The sequence below is a fragment of the Malus sylvestris genome, chromosome 3, assembly GCF_916048215.2.
Source record: "Malus sylvestris chromosome 3, drMalSylv7.2, whole genome shotgun sequence".
NCBI classification, from domain to species: Eukaryota; Viridiplantae; Streptophyta; class Magnoliopsida; order Rosales; family Rosaceae; genus Malus; species Malus sylvestris.
The window spans coordinates 28,202,765-28,216,610 of NC_062262.1; the positions used below are offsets into that span (position 1 = coordinate 28,202,765).

General features: G+C 40.6%; 1 protein-coding gene across 1 annotated transcript; it reads right to left on the bottom strand.

The window, feature by feature from the left end:
• Positions 1 to 566: 566 nt before the first annotated feature.
• On the bottom strand, positions 567 to 5,079 carry LOC126616773 (calcium/calmodulin-regulated receptor-like kinase 1). The gene is made up of 8 exons (XM_050284882.1): positions 4,841 to 5,079; positions 3,590 to 3,954; positions 2,709 to 2,862; positions 2,306 to 2,432; positions 2,091 to 2,176; positions 1,903 to 1,974; positions 1,490 to 1,693; positions 567 to 1,179 (listed from the first exon to the last, which is right to left on the bottom strand). Exons 2-8 carry the CDS (start codon positions 3,901 to 3,903, stop codon positions 847 to 849), a joined length of 1,290 nt encoding a protein of 429 aa, XP_050140839.1. The 5' UTR covers positions 3,904 to 3,954; positions 4,841 to 5,079; the 3' UTR covers positions 567 to 846.
• Between the last annotated feature and the right edge of the window lie 8,767 nt (positions 5,080 to 13,846).

Here is a 13,846-nt window from a genome sequence, read left to right on the forward strand (position 1 = left end):
GGTTTTGTGGTAAGCTGACATATGCATGGAGGGTAAAGCCCAGCCCAAATTTTGGTGGATTCGTAAATCTCTTCGGCCGTTAATATTGGATTTGAATAATTGTTATTAGAATTCCAAAAATGTACTTAAATACTTCAAAATTTCGATATTTAGAAAGAAAAATACTCTAATATGACAAGTGTACACTTAGATCTTAGAGTGTCAATAATAATTTATTTTATAAGTAATGTGAATGATTATTTATTTTGAAAAAGTCCAACGTACCAAACTAGAGCGATTTTGTGGACATAGAGTCGTCTTTGGACACCCAAAACTTAACCATGTATATTAGAACAGGAATGATTTCCGCATTCTTTTTTCTTTGTCTGAAGATTTGTAAGAAAAAGAAACTAAGATAAAAAAAGAAGTGCATAAAGAGACAACGGAAGTGCAGTATTATTTTGCCATTATAGCACAATCATCGGTTGTTCCTAACTTTTTTTTCTTTTTTTTTTTGTTGGTGGAAGGTTTGCTTCCAATAAGAAACAAAAATTATAAATTATGCAAACAGTGAAAATAATGGGAAATAAGTTCAAAAGCGTATCAACTTTTCCTTCATTTCCATTGTAAAGTATGATACATAAATCTAGAAATCTGTCATCTGAGTAAAACAGGGAGGAAGAGAGAAATGGATATGTAACAGGGTCGAATGTTGAACCGAAAACCAGTGTCACTCGACCAGAAATATTAACTACTCGAAATCCACTAGTTCTAAAGCCCAAAGACTGCACATGTATCAAAAAAGCAAACCCGAAAAACCAAGAAATAAGAAAGAAAAAAAAAAGGAAAAAATGGGGAAGCCAGCGTCTATACTTCATAGGTATCGGCTAGGCTGTCCACAGACTCCTCTCTGTGGTGTTCGGTCATTTGGATTCTGGTTTCTGGTTGGTTCACGTCAGTTGTGCCTTCATCCGTTACAGATGACAAGGATTTCACATGATTCCTGTTGTGCCTCATTTTGAGCATCCGCGATAGCACTTGTACGATGTCTCTCATGGAAGGTCTTTTTTTGGGTGCACGACTGACACATTTATATGCCAGAGCTGCCATTTCGTTGAGCTCTTGCACATGGAAACTCCCATTAAGACGCGAATCCACAATTTCTTCCCACCCAAGTTTCCCCTCTGTATTCATCGCAGCCTATTTTTCATACAGAAATATCATTTGATGTGCAAAGTAAACAGCACTATTGGGATTCAAGTGGACAAGTACATCTGCAAAAATAGTATATGGTAGTCTACTATGTTCTTAGGTTCCATGTTGTCACAGGGTCAGATTACTTCAATATCGGAATTCCTTGTGTTCCAGTTTCCTGTTTATTTTGGATAACCTCTGTGTGTGAGTGTGAATGATAAGTGCGCATATGCAGTGAGAGAGAGAGAGAGAGAGAGAGAGAGAGAGAGAGAGAGAGAGAGAGAGAGAGAGAGAGAGAGAGAGAGAGATTTCTTACAAGTTCAACATATTCCATTAAACCCTGTTGAGGATTTCTTGCAGCTATGAGCTCAAAGAGCAAAACTCCATAGCTGTAAACGTCACTTTTCTTGGTGAAATTCCTGGTAGATATATATTCAGGATCAAGATAACCAAAAGTTCCCCTAATATTAGCTGCATGTTTATCCACCATTTCTTCTCTTGAAAGTCCAAAATCAGCAACCTGCTTGATCCAACATAACCCTCTATAATATCTCAATTGGAAGCCTAACCTTTTATTGTTTTAACTACATATATTAAGCGAAAATCCAAAAAGCAAGAAAATTTTCAATATTTGGAAAGGAAGTAAATCAAATATTTCCTCTTCACACCACACAATATTATTTCAGAATCTGCAGTTGGAAACAATTATAGAAAAGTTGGAAGACATACCCTAGCTCTCATGGATTGGTCCAACAGAATATTGGATGATTTAATATCACGGTGTATTACAGGAGGAACTGCCTGAAGTAAAAAAGTGCAAAATAGATGAGTAAACACCTTTGGCATGAATAAAACCATGTGCAGGCATACCCAGGCAGAGATGAAATTTTCTGTGTCACACAATACGATTTACTTACTCCATCATGAAGATACTCCAAGCCCCTTGCTACGTCTAGAGCTATTAGAACTCTCAAATCCCAGCTCAATGGCTCATGCTTTTCACCTACGTAAAGAAAACCATGCTATTCTCAGGTAACGATCTTATATATGCATATCGACTGGAGTTCATACTGTGTGATAAATCTAATATGTTATATTAAAATGAACAATTTGAAGTTGACAGCCATCTTACTATATAAATGAGAGGCCAAACTGCCTTTACTCATGTAGACATATATAAGCATATGTTGGCCTTTCTCTGCACAATATCCAATTAAGTTCACGAGGTTTCGGTGATGCAACCTTCCCAATAGCTTAACCTGAAGGGGAAAGAAAAGAACGAATGTGAGGGACTACAACAGACGAAGTGGATTAACTTAAAAAGGAAAACTATTACATGACATTAAGCATGTTTATGATTTTCCAAATTCTCCAAAAACAAATCTCCTGAAAATATCTGTAAGTGGATTAACTTTCTTATATTTCACCAAGCTCCCAAACATTTAAACACATTTCCGATAAATTTATACCATTAATCAATAACTCATAATCGGGGCATATAACTAGTAAATTATTAACCATTAAACAATCACTACCTCTGTCTGGAATTCTTTCTCCCCTTGCGTAGAATCAGTTGCAAGCACTTTAACAGCGACAGTCTCACCTGTTGACATCTGAGCTTTGTACACAGGACCAAATGCACCTTGCCCTATCAATGTTGTAAAGTTATATGTTGCTTTCTGCAGATCCCTGTATGAACCCCATTAACAAAAAATTAATAAACCAAATGGGAAAGAAGATCGAGGCCTTAAGTGTGCAAAATAAGTTGCATCTCTTTTAAAAAGAATAATATATTAAGGAGTACTAAGCAGTTAAGACTTTGGAAGAAAGACACACCAAAAATTTCATGATGAATCAGGCGGATTATTTACCAGTGTGTATCATCTTACGAGAATACAATATGGTGTGGACCTAGCTAATCAATTTTGCAATTATAGATGTACAGCATTTGGTATCTCACATAACAGTTGAAGCAAACCACAGTAAATATCTAGGCATATAAAGCCTTTGTGATTGTGTTGTATCCGTGTTTTACATGCATATCAAATTACCATTCCGCTGATAAGAATTCAAGCTATCCACCCTATTCACATAGATTGATTATCTGGCGTTCAAATGTTTAGAATAAGCATGCAGGCTCATTATTTAGCGATTACCGGTTAGTCAATTCATATTATCACTAACATTCTAAAGATAGAATGTACCATATTTCCCATAAACAGGATAGAAATGGTGCCTGTTTTCAAAAGTGCCAATGCTAGGTAATTTAGGATTCGTACATGCAAAGTTCTGAATCAATCATACCAAACATTCTCATCACGGATAATGATATAGGATATGATAGAAAGACAATCATGTAAGATTCTAAATCAAGAAGTAAGGTACATGAGAGGAATAGGTTTTCTGGAAACATTACTTGTAAGAATACTCGGGAATTCCAGACATTGAGACCACATTACTCTTCTTAAATCCTTCATGCCAGAAGGATTTACCATTCTGTCCAGATCTTACAGGCGAATCCGGACCAAGTGTCGAGTCTGACAATATAGTACAAGAGTCAGCACCATTAGCACGAATAGGAATAGTTGCTGCCCTCCGAGAACTGCTATTCCCTATCTGCAAGCGCCTCCTATGGTACCTAATGCAGAAGAATCCAGAAATTGCCAAAAGCACTCCAATCACTACCCCTATAGATAATCCAACAATAAGCACAACTGGCTCGGCCTTCATCTTCTCAACTATACTTTACTGTCTGGTCAATTATCCATCCCAATAAAAGACCTGAAAAATGCCAATCTGATAACTTAGCAAAAACAAAAGAAGGCGCCACTTGTTTATAGCCTACTAAGATATCAACGTCATGAACTTCAAAGTTGTGAGGTTGATTCCAAACAATTTGTTTGAAATTCATGGCAATCAAAATAATCAAATACAAACTCCAAATTGTTCAAAAGAGAACATTCTGGTATACTATTCTAGCTTCCATTTCCAATTTTGGACAGGAAACTAACATTGAATAAGCATTGACTAATTATACTATTTATGAATTTAAAACCCTTGTAACAGTAATAAGAGAAAAATAACAGTTGGTATTAATCTTTTATCTGAATTTATTTTCTGGGGCACGATGGAATAAAAACCCAACAGTTTTCAATCAAAATAAAAGCTTAATTAAAGTGGGAAAAAGCAAAATTCAGCAGTCTAACTGTCTATGTTTAGCAAACTATAGTGAAAAACAATTACTTGATCTGCCTAGCATTTAACCAAATCAAATTAAACTGAGATCCTATATGATACCAATAGATGCTACCAATGAAAATTTCCAGATAGTTGACAATCTAAGAAATTGGGTCAGTCACAAACGCAATAATGCTCTGTTTGGTTGCTCAGAAAATAAGCAAAAGAAAGTACTTAATTTTTAGAAGAAAAAAAAACCCGCAAAGCCAAATGCAAGTATATGGGACCAAGTTAGAGTTTTTCCACTTTTCTTTCCTTTTATTCAACTCAAACTAATTTTCTCAGCAACCAAACAGAGATTCAAGAGAAACCCACCAACAGATCATGACCAGGAAACCAAAAACAACAGAAATTAAGCATTAAAAAATCAAAACAAAAACAAAAAGAAGAAATCAAACCATAGTGTTCGACGTACAGCTTTGGGTATTACCTGTATATGCAGAGAAACAGTTACATGTTCTGCAGGAGTATGGAAAACAAGTAAAAGTGAAACCAAATGGTTTGAGATTTGAGAGAGATTCAAAGGGTGATATGTGCGATGATGAAAAAATAGTTGGAGAAAAACAAGTTGGCGTGTGAAAGTAATGGAAGCAAATACAGACAGAAGGAAAGAGTGAGTAGTAAATGGTATGTTTTGCTTGCTTTTTAAATTCCGTGAGTCGCCGCTGGAAATAAGGTAAAAGAAACGCGTCTCCCGACTCCCTATAAATGTACTTCTTGGGATTTCGGGTTTTCTACAAAACAAAATAGGTAAAATATAACCTTTTCTTTTAGGGAATTGTTATTAGTATTACAAAAATATTATTTGGTACTTTAAATTTTCTATAATTAAAAAGAAATATACATTTATGAGGAGTATAGAATGAGATTTTTGGAATGTTAATAACAGTTTCCTTCTTTTAATGAGAATGCATTTTATTAAAGAATTAAAAATGCCCCAAATACAAATAGCAAAAAGAAAGATACATCAGCCGATATCACCCTTTTAATGAGAATGCATTTTATTAAGTCCAAAACAAAAAGTTTGCAAGTGGCAGTTTACTACAGTGGTGGAGAAGAGCGTTGTCGTTGCACCATAATGTGGGTTCAAATATCGTCGATTCCCTAATCTAACAAATCTATTGTTTGGCAAAATAAAATAAAAAGTAGAAGCTCAAAATACATCAAACCCTACAAGTGGCACTTTACTGTAGTAGTGGAAATGTGTTGAGTTTTTGCATGACGGCCTAATCTAACAAATCTATTGTATGGCAAAATAAAAAAAAGTAGTAGCTCAAAATACATCAAACCCTACAAGTGGCCACTATTACTATAGTGGTAGAAATGTGTCGAACTTCGGTTGCTAATTTAACATCTAATCTAACAAAATTTATCGTTTGACAAAAAATAAAATATATCAAACCCTACATAGTCGACGCGATTGCAAAAAATGTTGCCATCGTAAAAACAATTAAGACAAGGAAAAGAAACATTGCCATCGTAAAAACAAGTCTGAAGACAAGGAAAAGAGCAATCATGCCAAAATGAGGATATATTCACGCACATAATATGTCGACAAATAAAATACAATATGATCCTGGGATCCAAAATCTGTTAAGGCATAATTCTACAACCCACTAAAGTGTGGTTGAGAGAGATGGGGAAGAGAGGAGGTACGTGGTGAATACTAGAGAGATCTGTAGCAAAGAAAAACTTTGGCATACTGGAGAGTCATTGAGCATGTGATTTGGGGCAAGGCAGGAATGCCATGTCATATCTGGGATGAGTATGGGAGTGCAAGCCCAAGGGAGTGGGGGATGTAAGGGAAAAGCAACGGACAACAAAGCTTGGGTTGACAGGGCGGAAGATTTTGATGGAGGAGGCAGAGGAGTGGGAGAGAAGAAAGCTCAACTTGGGGAAGGAGAGTTGGCGCCACAAAGGGTAGAGTAGCCACCACCAAAGGCGAAGAAGGCGCCATAAAGGACGGGAGAAGAGCCGCCCTTTGGGGCGGCTGGAAAGACCATGATAAAAAAGATTTTATTCTAGTTTTAGGTAAAATACAACTTTGAATATTATGTTGTCGAGTTGTCAATTTAAGCAGTAAATCAAATAGATTTCGTTTTAGAGGTATATTTTGTAGGTTGTCAACGTGAGTTATCGACGACTTGTTTTTTATTTGAATATGTTACCTAGGGTGTCAGTCCAAACCATTAATGAGGTGTTAAAGTTGTATTGATGCACTATGATAAAAAGGGCAAATTTACCGTTAAAAGTGCCTATTATGTGGCTCAGTAGTGGATCCTTCCTCCCTCTCTATCTTCATCTTCTTCATCCTCTTGCAACCAATTTTCTACTTTGTGGGATACATTATAGTAGGCCATTGTTCCTCCCAAAGTTAAGATGACGGTGTCGACGTAAATTTCCGCTGTCTTCAGTCTTAACGAAAATGCACCTGCAAAACAACCATAACCTTTGATCAAGGACCTAAGCCTCATGCACCCACGAGGTAGGGGGGTTAGGCCAATAGATCTCCAATGCCTAAGTCAGTTTCTCTGAGAGAGAGTAAAGTGTTTAGGGCTTTTTTAGTGTAGCCAAAGCTCCTGAAATTTGGTAGAATATGTTGTATATATAGGGGAGAGGGCCGACCATAGTGTTAGGGTTTTACCCTACACATGGCGGCATCCTATTGGCCAAGGATTATGGAGAAATATTCTCAAGATATTAAATAGGAAATAATATCTAGAAATAATGGAGTAATTATCCTTAATTGATTTAAATATGGATTACTTGATTGGAGTCAATCTTCAATTGGGAATGATTTGGGTAATTAATCCTTATCTTTCATGCTTTGACTTTTCCCTGCCAAGGGCAGGTGAGCTGTAGGCAGTCGTATTCAGCTGCTGGGACCTTTAGGGATGTGAGCTGCACGTGGGAGTACTTGAGGAACCTGCCTATTTATTGAGGGCAATCTTGTCTTTCTTGAGCAAAAGTCCACTTGTCGCCTCTAGAATTTTTGGGATTATTTTTGGCTCCACAAATACCCTCACACCTGCTGAGCTGCACATAGGAAAAAGGGCAGTAGCTGTAGAAATCCTAAGTCGCATGGGCTTGTAGAGTTGTTTCTCAATTTGAACTTGATCTCCTTTCTTGATTTCGAGATAGACTTCTTCTACGAAAAAGAAACCAATTGCCCCCAATAACTTTTTAATTTTGCCTTAAGCAGGGGATTAAATAAATTTAGAGAGCAATCATCATTCCAACAAAGAAGAGAAGCCAGAAGAAAATTTTCTTCCCCCTTCCCTAGCTTTCTTATTCTCTTGCTCTTGTAAAGAGTCGTCTCTCATTGTTGTTCTTCTTCTCCGTGCCACACCAAACGTAAGAAAATTTGAATTTTCCTTTTCTTGAATTTTTTGGGAATCTTGGGACTTGAAAAATTGGCTCGGTGGGGGCCGAGGATGTGTGAGACACATGGCAGGGTTACCACGGTGGTGCAGCAAGGGAGTCGGCTGGCGTGGGCCAATGGCTTAGCTCGGTTCAAGCCAAAAAGATAGGCGCGCTGGGGCGCGGGGAGGCCGGACCTTCAAAGCTGCTAGGCACAGGTCCGTGCAGGTGAGAGATGAATGAAAGAGAGACCGGTATGGGTTGGGTCTCTTGCTGGCGTGTTGAGTTGTGTGGCCTTGGGCCTTTTATGGTCCTGTGGCCTTTTAGGCCGTGCCGTGGAGCACTGGGCATGAGAGAGAGGGAGAGCCTGGTTTGGACCATGGGGCTTGGCCTGTTGCTGGGCTCCTACAACTTGGGCTAGTGTTGAGAGAGAGTGTGAGGGCTATGTGGCTTGGCGCAGAGGCGCTAGGCTCGCGGTCTTTTTTAATTTTTATTTTATTTTTTGAGCTACTTTTTAAATATTTTCCTTCGTACATTTTGTAGGGACTTTGAGATGTCTTCCTCCGATCGCAAAAGTGACGAATATCTTCCACCTTTGTATCGTCAAGGTGGTTCATCCGGCAAGGTGGGCTATTTCAAGGCTGCGCATGTCAAGATCAATTCCGATCAGCTGTTTCAGGATTTTCTTGAGGCTTGTACAAGCATGCGATTCCATTAAGGGTTCGCATCAAGCAGGTGAAAGATGATAGCGGCCATGAACTATACAGTGAAGGCACCATTCCTAGGAAGAAGGCTATTAAATTCCATCTGTATTACTTCATGTTGGGATTTACTTTTCTCATGCCACATCTTTTCCAGGAGGTGATATGCTCCATGAAATGCACACATGCTCAGTGCTCCCCGAATGTAGTTCGTGCAATGGTAGGGTTTTCGAACTTAAGCAGGTTCTTTGATCTTGGCTTGACCATAAATGAGTTCTGGTACTTATTCGAAATTGGCCACAAATAAGGTGTAGGGTAGCTGAGATTTCGTCATAGACTGCTTGATGCTTCCTGCAAAGGTGATCATGAGTGTGTGAGAGACACCTTGGAGGTTAGTAGAGAGTAGGAGTCTGACTTTTCTCCTAAGCTGCGTGTCCCAACCGTCTTTGTCATTGGTAAGTAAACTGCTTCATTCCTGGCCTACTTGAATTTTTTGTTGAGCTGCTCCATGACTTCAGCTTACTAATTGTCATTCTTACTTTGTGTAGATTCAGAATTTGGCTCAACTTCAAGAACTTCGGCTAATATGAAGAAAGTGCACATCGCCTTGGGCATTCCTACTGAGTACCATGAGTGGCACTGGCTGCTTAGTCATCTTTGTTAGGAGAAAGACGAGCTGCTTCCGAGGGAAAAGATAAAACTGATAAAGGATGAGACGTTTGCTCGTCCGATCACTGTTGTAGAGCCTACTGCTAATGAGGGTGGAAATAAAAGATTTTCCTCACTTGCTTGTGAGCCTTGGGTTGAGAAGAAGCCAAAGATTTCTTCTGCTGTTTATGGGGGCTCGTTTGCTGCTGAGAGGCTTGTCATTGATCTGACTTCTCCAAAGGGGACGAAAAATTCCGTTGAGCCTGAACCTGTAAAACCTACTGCTCTGAAGATGACCACATCCATTGTTAAATGGCTTGCCTGGCGAAAAGGTTCGGTAGTGCCCCCAGTGTTCGGGTTTATGTCGAAGCGCCCGTCGGAAGCTAAGTCCGGTTCAGCTTCTAAGAGACTTGTTGCTATGAAGAGCGGGAAGGTGGATTTTACTACTAAGGTGGCACCTGGGTCTGTTTCTTCTTCCGTTGCGACTGATTTTTCTGCTGAGAAGGGGAAGTCTGCTCGAATAGGCAGTTGTGAAAGATCCACCGAGTTTGAGGCTGAAGAGTTTCTTAAGGTTTGTCCACTGTTGAAGACTAACCTGCTTGAGGATGTTGATGTATGCGCCAAGTTCATTAATAGTGTCGGGAAAATTGTTATCCGCTCAAACTTGTTTGCAGAGCGTCTTGCCTACTCGAGGAGGTCCTCCCTGATTGCTACAATGCATAAGACTTTGATCCTTGCAACTAAGTCTGTGCGCGTTGATTATGATGCTTTCAAGTGTGCTAAGAATTGGTCTTATGTCTCTACCCCCACTTCTATGCAGTTGGAGACCGCTCATCAGGAGGTCACCCATTTGAAGGCTAAGCTTAGTGTGACTCAGGCGATGTTAGAAGCATAAAGAAGAAAGTCTGTCGTGTTTCTCTTGTGGTCAAGGACCTTGAATGTGTCAATTTGAAGCTATGATCTACTTATTTTGCCAAGGACGAAGAGCTTGTCTTTATGCATGCTGAAGTGTCTCGTCTCAAGGAGGTTGCTAGTAAGCTTGAGTAAGGAGGTTGCTAGTAAGCTTGAGTCTAAGGAAATAGATATGTAAGGTGCACTATATGCTAGCGAGAACCTGAGAAAGGAACTGGATAAGCTGCAATGGTGCTTATATTGGGCTTGTTCAAGAGAATGTGCAGCTGAAGAATGAGAAATGTAACATCATATATCAATCAACGGAGAGGGGGTGATGTGCCTTATATGTACATACTCTTCTCCCTATAACACAAGGCATTTTAGGAATTCATTGGCTTCGGATTCCATTAGAACTTCAAAGTTAAACGAGTTCAAACGAGAGCATTTCCAGGATGGGTGACCCACTGGGAAGTTCTCATGTGAGCTCCCAGAAATAAAGCCGTGAGGGCGTGGCTGGGGCCCAAAGCGGACAATATTGTGTTACGGTGGAGCCGACCTGGGATGTGACAGAATGGTATCAAAGCCACTCTGTCGTGTGGTGAGAGTGTGTCGACGAAGACGTCGGGCCCCAAAGAGGGGTGGATTGTAACATCCCACATCGCCCAACGGAAAGGGGGTGATGTGCCTTACATGTACATGCTCCCTTCCCTATAACACGAGGCATTTTGGGAACTTATTGGCTTCGGATTCTATTGGAACTCCGAAGTTAAGCGAGTTCGGGCGAGAGCATTCTTAGGATGAGAGACCCATTGGGAAGTTCTCATGTAAGTTCCTAGAAACAAAACCATAAGGGCGTGGTTAGGGCCCAAAGTGGACAATATCATGCTATGGCGAAGCCGGTCTGGGATGTGTTAAGAAAGCTGGTCACGCAGTGGCGCTTGCTTCTTGTCAAGTCGATTTCTACAAGCTTGGCTATGTAAACTATTTTCACGGCATGTCGTCAGACTATGAGTTTTCCGAGAAGGACTTGGAGACTTTCTCCATTGGGAAGTTCTCATGTAAGTTCCTAGAAACAAAACAATAAGGGTGTGGTTAGGGCCCAAAGCGGACAATATCATGCTATGGCAAAGCCGGTCTGGGATGTGTTAAGAAAGCTGGTCATGCAGTGGCGCTTGCTTTTTGTCAGGTCGATTTCTACAAGCTTCGCTATGTAAACTATTTTCACGGCATGTCGTCAGACTATGAGTTTTCCGAGAAGGACTTGGAGACTCTCTCCATTTCTCCAGTTGATCTGCTTGATTTCTCGTTTGAGGCTACCTTTGGTGGAGCAGCTGAGGGTCAAGTAGTCCGGGCAGGGGTGGTTAAGGATGAGTTGATGAAAGCTTTGGATGCTAAGAATGATGCGGCTGATGAAGGCATAACAGTCGAGGGACCAGTGGTTACGCAAGCTACCGAGGAGTAGTCTTTTTTCTTAGACTTAGGAATGTTCTTATTTTCCTTTTTGTTATGCTTTATTTGAACTTTATTGGCCTTCGAGCTGATTTATCAATTTGCTAGAAATTTAATAAACAGCTTTCCTTGTTTTGCTTCATCTTTCTCTTTTGCCATATTTTTTGCAAAACTTTATCCTAAGACGGTCGGCTGGGGCAATCAGTCGATCTCACGTCATCACTTAGGTTTTAGTTTCATCTTCGGGGCTCCAAGAGCTTTACCTATAAGAGGAAAAAAATGCAAGATTTCTAACTTATAGAGTCGGCGGCCAAACTCATCGCCTCTGTAGGAAGCAGGTGAGTTCGCGTAGTTACTATAGTTGCGGATCTCGACTTCGAATGGCTTCACGAGCCTTAGCCCTCCCTGGGAGTAATGGGAAACTTTTAGCTTATAGTGCCGGTGGTCTGACTCGTGCTTCTCATAGAAAGCAGAAGAGTCCGCATAGCTACTATAGTCATATTTCGGCTTTGAATGGCTTCTCAAGCTTTGGCCATCTCGAGGCATGTTGTGAAGTTTTTAACTTATAGAGCTGTCGGCCAGACACTTGCTTCTTGTAGAAAGCAGAGGATATCCACGTAGCTGTTATAGTCGTACTTCGGCTTTAGTGGCTTTTTGAGCTTTGACCCTTCAGGGGCGTGCTACAAAATTTTTAACTTATAGAGCCGTTGGTTGAACACTCGCTTCTTGTAGAAAGCAAAGGAGATCCGCGTAGTTGTTATAGTTGTACCTCGATTTTGGTGGCTTCTTGAGCTTTTGCCCTCCTAGGGTGTGCTGCGAAATTTTTAACTTATGGAACCGGACACTTACTTCTAGTAGAAAGCAAAGGAAATTCACGAGGCCCTTATAGTTGTATATTTCGGCTTAGTCCCTGCAAAACTTATATCGTAGACCGTCAGCCAGAAGCACTGCTTTTAAATAAGCAGACGAGTCCACGTAGTCATAGCAGGTGTAAGTCTCATCTTACGGATTGCCTTAGGCTGCCAGTCGTCGGGCCGTCGGTCGGACATCTTACTTACAGAAGTAAATGACCTACATGACCACTTCAGGCGTTGTCCCTGACTTTCAGAGGCGTTTTAGGTGTGAGGTACAGGTGGAATCGCGCCTCAGAGGCTATATCCTTCCAAGTTGTAACTTGCTTTCGCAAGTCACTTAACTAGTATTGCAACACTTTAAAACTAAGCTACGTTCATGAAGACTTGCATGTCAAGTCATGGGCACTTAGTGTCTTTTCCGGTTAGAGACCTGGGATCCCGCGAAATTGAATCTTTCAGTCAGCTAATTATATTCCAGGGGAAGAACTATCTTAGCCAATGGGAGTCGTCCGACTCAGGTAGTTTCTGCATTCAAGGAAAACTAAGTAGTCATACTACCCATCCACGTTTGGATATTTCAGATTAGTTTACCCTTTCCTGATTGGAGAGCATAAGCCATGTCTGCAAGGGTAGGGGCATCTTCTGCTTGTCATAGGGGTGGTCAGTTTGTTTATGCATTCGGCCCAAGCTTGTGAATAATTCATTCGATCTTCATTGAGAATAGAGAAATTTATTAACTTTGCCGGTAGGCAGCAATGGCATAACAACTGATAATCATTGACGTGCGAGGTCCTGTTAGTCGAGCTGCTTAAGTCTTCGAACTTTATTTATCTTGAACAAGGTCCAAGGAATAGTGTGAGGTAACACGTAGTACTTTCTCTGGTTGTAGACATTCCACTACTTTTCGATATCTTGGTCGCTCATGGTGGTGAGGGTGTAGCTGCCATCTGCCCACTCGGATGATTTTGTACTGACCTTTCCAGGTGTGAGCCATCTTTTTGGAGCTTTCATGTTGGGTGGTGATGAAGGCTTTTCTGAGGACTTAGTCTCCTGGCTGGAATTGCCGGATCTTTGCCATCTTGTTATAGTTGGAGATGAGCTATTGTTGATATGTCGCAATGTGGGTGATAACCTTCTTCCGCTCTTCCTCTGTCAGGTCTAAGTTTATGGCCATCTTCTTCTCGTTCTACTCTAAATTCGGCAATACAGTGCTGATGCTTAACACTATGACATTGGGAGGAATTATTGCCTCAAAGCCATATGCTATGGAGAATCAAGTTTCACCAGTTGCTCATCTCTTGGTGGTGTGATATGCCCATAGAACATTGGGGAGCTCATCTAGCCACTTGCCCTTCTTGTTTGAGATGGACTTCTTAAGGCAGTCGAGGATGGTTTTGTTGGGCGCATCGACCTACCCATTACCCTGCGGATACCGGGGCGTGGACATGTGCTGCTTAAAGCCATATTTTTCGAATAACTTTGCCTACAAATTGCAGTCCATTGTCGGTGATGATGGAGTGCGGGATGCCG

Coding starts and splice junctions, on each gene's coding strand:
- LOC126616773 (XM_050284882.1), bottom strand. CDS start 3,903: ATGAAGGCCGAGCCAGTTGTGCTTATTGTTGGATTATCTATAGGGGTA. Junction 1,975..2,090: donor TGGAGTATCTTCATGATGGA/GTAAGTAAATCG, acceptor TTTTTACTTCAG/GCAGTTCCTCCTGTAATACA. Junction 1,180..1,489: donor TAATGGAATATGTTGAACTT/GTAAGAAATCTC, acceptor TATGAAAAATAG/GCTGCGATGAATACAGAGGG.